Raw genomic sequence first — 6,668 nt, 5'->3', positions numbered from 1 at the left:
TTCTTAAAAAACGAGAGCTACAAATTTTTTCTTTCCACAACAAATTTACAACAAAAACACTACAATTAATGCCGTAGTTAACTTTTCCAATTTCGAAAAGTGTAGTGCTAACTTGACACACGTGTACTTTTCACTGTTACTCTCTCACTCTGAGCGAATTTTTATTTGTTGGCAGTTTTAGTCCGAGGAATATGGGATTGCACCCGATGTCTTTTAAAAAAGGCAGATCGGAATATGCGCTCTCTGGGAAGACAATAGTTGTGTTTTTTTACAAATTATCCAGTAACTTGCCAGCAACTCTCCAGTAACTTTATTTCTAAGAATTCGCTCTCATAGAAAAAATTTGCAAAAAAGTACGCGAACGCTTTTCCAGTAACAATTTGCAAGTTTCATGAACAGCTGATAAATTGGTTGTTTATTCGCAGCAATTTCCTAATAAAACAATATATTTTGTATTTAAATAAGTTTATTTTGGGAAATTCAACAATAAAAACCCACAAACAGTTTCCTTATTAGTTTAAATTTCATCCAGCAACATGCGATCAGCTGTTTTTCGTACTGGCAAATTCTTACAAGTAAAAATTTATCCAGTAAAATCCAGTAAAAACTTGCAACTTCAACTGTCATTTTTCGCTCTCTCAATTTCCCCTACTTTGCAAGTTTTTGCGTACGAAAACGCCAAAACATGAAAATTCGTAAAAACTTTTACTGGATTTTACTGGAAATGAGTAAAAAAAAACGCAACTAATACCTGTAATAATTGTACCTGACACGGAGTTATCAAAATTATTCAACCTCATTGCGAGAATCGTGTCGAACGCAAATGGTTTTTCGAGGATCGAATAGTTTCGAAAATTTCATGTCATTGCCTAAAATTTCGACTCGACTAGTGTTTTAAAACAGAAAAACTTGATAGTTTTCGACTATTTTCGTCGTTTACTTATTTCAGCACGACAGTAGACAATGCCGATGTTGTAGAGTCCTACAATTAAGCCTAATTTACGACTTACGCAATGAGGCTGAATTTTTTCTGTGCCACCTCATAAGTGGTATTACATTTGACGTATACGAGGTATTTTCAGCCGAGCGGAGATATGTATCTTTTAACATTTTAAAATTATTCCGCAAGTACCAGTGGCTTGTCTTTGAAATGGATATATGCATGTACATATCAATATGATTTTCAATACTAAAGCGGTTTACTGACAATAGGTGCGTTCGTTTAAAATCTCCAACAGAAACCAACCAACTGCCAAATTCCGGCGAAATGTCATCTGTTCGCTCACAAGAGAGAAATATCCAAAATAGTACGCGAACAGAAAATTTGCAGAAACTTGCAAGTTAGACGAACAGCTGATATAATTTTTGTTTACATACAAAAGTGTAAAATTTAAAACGTACGAAAAGTCATCGCAAAGTGTTATACTGACACAGTTTATTGATTAAACAAATAACTACTTATTTCTTACAAGTTTAATTAGTCGCATTTTGTAATTTTTATCTTCCAAACCATCAAATTAAATTTTGTGATTTGCGTAAATGCCAACCAGCTGTTTTTGATCAGCTGTTTCCCTGTTGGCAAATTGCTGTTGGCAAAAATTTTTCCAGCAGAAACCAGCAGCTTCCCCTCAAAATGAACTGTCAGTTTGCTCTCTCAATTTCCCCTACTTTGCAAGTTTTTTGCGTACGCGAACGCAAAAACTTGTAAGTTTTGGTTAAACATGAACAATTAACAGCTACGCGAACGAACCTAATGCCAACGAAATTGTTGACAAACAAGATATTTTACAAGTAATATTAATCTACAAATCTTTATATTATTACACAGCTTTGTAAATGCGCAGCGTTTGCGCAAGCATATTGAGGCCATACATGAAGACCTTAAACGTCATATATGTGACATATGTGGAAAGGCGTTCAAATTTAAGCCCTCATTTGAACGGCATGTGCTGGAGCATCAGGGCATCATTGAACCACCAGTGCAATGTAATATTTGTGGTGAATGGTCTAAAAATAAGCATGTGCACAGACTTCACCAATTCAAGCACAACAATACTAACACGGATTGTAAATATTGCGGACGTAAATGCGTTTCACGTACTGCATTAAGAGGTCATATCAACTATATGCACAAGAAAAAGTATAATTTGCAGTGCAGCTTTTGCGACAAGACATTCAAAGAGACCAGAAATTTAGATGTAGGTTTTTAACTTTAGCTAAATCTAACAAATTCAAAAAAAAAATAATAATAATAATAATTGTTTGCTCTTTAGGAACATATGGCGATACACACCGGCGCACAATTGTATTCTTGTCCACACTGTTCCAAGGAATGCCGCTCAAGGTCGAATATGTACGTTCATATAAAACGTATGCATGTGAACGAATGGTTTCAATCCAAAGTGGCGCGATCAAATGATCCAACTCTCAAAACGGGGCAAACAGCCGTCAGCTGAAATTACTTAATAAATTTATAAGATGATTGCTCTGGTTATTTTAAAATGTATCTACAAAATTTAAAAATAAATTCAATAAATTTTTAAAATACCTCTGAGGGTCCAGAAATTAGAACTATCATCGAATATCTCACCACAAGGATATTTAAAAAATTAATTTTGTATTTATTTATACAGGCGAATGCTCGACATTATTTCAAAATTCACTTTTTGGTATAAAATGATTATAATTTAAATGTAGTGTATGCAATGTATGTGTAAAGGAAATGAAAATGAAGAATGCGAAAAAGTGTATATTGGGACAACTAAGCGGCGTTTAGGTGTTAGACAAAGCTACCACAAAAGATGGTACAGATTTATTGCATTTAGGTGTTAAACAATTTTTATGTATTAAGGCCCGTTCACATAGAACTTTGGCGTTGCGTTGGCATCGACGTCGCTTCAACAGGTGACTATGAATACATGAATTCAAATGCAGCCGTCCACATAGCCAAAATTCTCGCCAGCGGTTGCAAATAAATAAAATTATGTGAAATATTTTTCCTTTTTAATCAAGTGCGGACAAGAAGAATCGTTTTTAATGCAATTATTGATATGAAATATTAGCATGACCCTTATTATGAGTGTAGCGAAGTGTTAGAAATTTTGAAAAATTTATGATTTTGCATTTGTTTTCTTACTTTTTAGTGGGCGGACACTAATTTTAAAATATTTTTATTAATTTCATGCAGGTCTAACGTCGTGAATACTAAACACAAGCTCGAAAGGCTGATTTTGCTTGTAAAACGAAATCCCAATACTCAATTGGCACGATCTCTGAGAACAAGATCGCTTTTGATAGTTTTAAAATATTTTAAATAGATTTGGCTCACAAACGCCTCTTTAGACAGTCGAAACTTTTTAATAAATCTGTAGATCTGAATTTCTTAAATATAATTTATGTCAAAATATATTCGAAAGACTACACTTAAACATTTGCTACTCCTGGCCAGTTTACTAAGCTTTCATCCTCTGACGAATCGTTGAACCAGAACTCCGTTGTACTCATTTTACCACGTTTTCATAAACTCGCTTTCTTTTTTATTTCATTTTTGTTGGCACAAATTTACATAAATATGTATAAGCACACTTTTTTGCCCGATTTGTAAAGAAAGCTTCCCAGCGGTGAAAAATATACTATTGTGAACAATCTCAACGAGCGAAATTCACAATAACGTTATTCTTTATCGAATGAGCGTCATAATACCAAATAAAAATTCACTTTCGATCACAGTCGAAGATCTAATGCAACTCATAATAGGGGCCTTTATCTGTCGTTAGTATGTTAATTTAGTGGCGCAAACACTCGCTGCCAAGCGTTCATTGTAGCAAGCATACTTTTAACGTGCGTTCTGTCAAACCAACGCCAACGCCAAAGCCAACGCGAAAGTTATATGTGGACCGGTCTTTAGTGTGAGTTGTTGCTCCTCAAATTGTCGTTTTTCTGTCATTTTTAGTTCCATAAGTGTATATGTATGCATGTTTGCATGTTATATTTATTTATTTTTGATTACAACGAGCCTTTGTATTTTATGATTTGTGGTAGATTTAATAAAGCTGCATTGCCCCTGAGGATGCTGAAAACGTTTTAGCGAATCGTTGAGCCAGAAAGTGGAATAATGTGGAATAATAATAAGATCGGACAATAAAATACATAGTATTAAAAAAATAAATAGCTTAACTTTTATTAAAATTTTTAATAACTTATCCTTCAAATTATTACACTTCCGAAACTATATATTTTGTAAGAGTTTCCTGTATTTGCGCCATAGCCTTAGCGGCATTAATAGGCTTTAAATTTCTTAATTGCAATCCAACGCTTTTACCAAAAGCTAAATACATATCATCTGTTCCAGCCGACGTCTCGGGGCTACGTTTTTGTTCGTTCCTTTTAGAACTGGGTTCAGAACTATTCACAGTAGTTATGGTATTGTTATTTTCTTGCGAGTTTGCTTTTATTTTTTTTACATCTGGTTCTTTAAAGTCCTCATCTAGGTAATCTTCAGGCGCACACTTCTCCCAAAACGATTCGTTTTCATGCAATTGTTCATTAGTATCATTACTTAACTGAAATCATTTGAGTAAAAGGTAAGCGTATTACTAAAACAGAGGCATAGCAGAAACTTACTTCATCATAGGATGCTTCGCTTGCTTCTTCTTTTGGTAAAATTTCTCTGTCACCAGCATCACCATCATCGTCCGAAAGTTCCCTCTTTCTCAAAACAACCGTGTTATCCAAATAGTTAAAGTCATTATAGTAAAATAACCTCGGTTGATAAACTGACGATGGGTTTACAGAATTTCTTTTCGATTCTTCCAGTTTTCGTCGCTCAGCAACATAAGCGGTGCGGAGATATTTTAATTTCTTTTTAATCTCTTTCACATCTGTTCCAAAGTAATTGGCTATAGCTTTCCACGCTTCTCTTTTCATATACGTTTCTTTATAGATTTTCTTCCGACAGTTCCAAAGGCATTCGTATTCTCCATACATCCGTATTAAACTAATGGTACCCTCGCGACTCAATTTCAAAGCCATTTTCAATTCAATTCAGTGCTTATTGTGTCTATGATTATAAAGAATTTTATAGACTAGAATACAATTAATATGTGAAAAGGAAAAAACTACACTAGGAATACACGGATCAACTAAACTTCTAAATGATTGCCTATTAAAAGAAAGATTAATATTTAACATTTTTGAGATTTTATTAAATTCAGTAAGAGCCTTCCATAACAGAGCTTGACCCCAATAATTAGCTTTATCAGAAGTAACTTTAAACCGCGGAACGAAGGGCAAGACTCTGTTAGGGTCATTGAAGCCGATATGCTCAATGAACCCAGCAATCAAGACATAAACCAACTTTAATGAATGGAGTTAAAGCTAAGCCTTCGCAGGAAGATTAGTTTTCTATATGTCTTCGGAAAAATATAGCATCTTAGCTTAGAGTGAAAAGATCATAAGTCCACTTTTTATTAAAAATCATATTTTGATACAGGACACTAGTGAAATTAAAAATGTATCATTTCGAAAAAGGTAATGGTGCTTTTTTTTATTTTTTCCCGTTTATATTCAATAAAAGGAAAATTTGCTAAGTCCAAAAGACACACTGAAAACCCGACATTTCTGCTGTGTCAATTCGTAACTTTTTACTGCCGGAAATTTTTGACAGTTGCTTTGATGCATAAAGCTCGTCGGCGATTTCAAGCATCCGTTGTTGGTTACCCCAGCAACCGAGGCAATCGGAGATCGTCGTGTCACACGTACTTGTTGTCGGCTCGTGTTGATGGAAAATCAAAAATTTTTGATTTTCCATCAACGCGACCGCTTGACAAGCGGTCTGTTTGATAGTGGCGCAAAGCGTTGACAAGCATTAGTGTGTTAGTTTGTTGTGATATGTAAAATGAGCAAGTTCGCGGAAGATAAAGATTTTAGTGGCAAGTAGCAAAAAATCGTCATCCGATGAAGACATGTTTACGTCCGCCCACTACGAAATTTTATTGCAAATGGTGTTGACGCTTTATGCTTGAGTGCAGCGTTGCCATTTTAGCCGTTTTCCGGCTAGATTTAGCCGGTTTTGATAGCAACTAGCCGGAGAAAATTCGATCTAGCCGGCAGCCGATTTTTTAGCCGGTTTGTAAAAAAAATTTTGCCGTTTTTAGCCGATTTTACTATTTGCCTAATTTTCAGGTGCAAAAAGTAAACAAGTTGTTCGCAGACCCAATGAAGATTAAGAAAATAATTCGAGAAAATGGTCGCTATTTTATTATCACTTTAATAAAGGAAGTACGCCAACGCCTCCCTACAAATATTGACACACTAAAAAAATTGACTTTTTCAGTTGGAAATGCATTAAGAGTAATTAAACCAAAAGTATTTGTTCAACTACAGCAACAAAAACACAAATATAATGCCGACGAAAAAACATCCATAGAGATGCAATGGCAACGGTTAACGTTACATACCTGGAGTAATTTAGACTCAACTGTAAAATTTTGGGCCGAAATTTATCAATTTCGAAATGCCCTAGGAGAAAACCCTTTCGCTGACCTTTGCAACCTAGTTTTTAGTTTTCTTGTTTTGCCTATAAGTAATGCAGAAGTAGAGAGAATATTTAGTTCAATGAATATAATAAAAACTAAGCAAAGAAATCCAATGTGCGTTAAAACGTTAAA

The 6,668-nt window shown here is 34.6% G+C and overlaps 2 protein-coding genes across 2 annotated transcripts in view; one reads left to right on the top strand and one right to left on the bottom strand.

Annotated features, from left to right (window-relative positions):
• LOC118748918 (transcription factor grauzone) overlaps positions 1–2,613 on the top strand; it is a 19,763-nt gene extending 17,150 nt beyond the window's left edge. Inside the window, exons 6-7 of the mRNA XM_036483658.1 lie at positions 1,829–2,198; positions 2,274–2,613. Coding sequence (XP_036339551.1) covers positions 1,829–2,198; positions 2,274–2,456 — 553 coding nt within the window. The 3' untranslated portion in view covers positions 2,457–2,613. The remainder of the gene's footprint in view (positions 1–1,828; positions 2,199–2,273) is intronic.
• A 1,544-nt stretch (positions 2,614–4,157) lies between these two features.
• Positions 4,158–5,059, bottom strand: LOC118748253 (the record flags this gene model as incomplete). Its single annotated transcript, XM_036482628.1, is given in 2 exon segments — positions 4,158–4,562; positions 4,624–5,059. Coding segments are annotated over 2 exon segments (756 nt in total). The 3' UTR covers positions 4,158–4,214.
• Positions 5,060–6,668: the final 1,609 nt, after the last annotated feature.

This window comes from Rhagoletis pomonella, unplaced genomic scaffold, assembly GCF_013731165.1.
Source record: "Rhagoletis pomonella isolate Grant_MI unplaced genomic scaffold, Rhpom_1.0 Rhpom_scaffold_00013, whole genome shotgun sequence".
Taxonomy (NCBI): Eukaryota; Metazoa; Arthropoda; class Insecta; order Diptera; family Tephritidae; genus Rhagoletis; species Rhagoletis pomonella.
The sequence above is the reverse complement of the archived record's forward strand: the minus strand, read 5'-3'. Positions and strand labels throughout refer to the sequence as shown.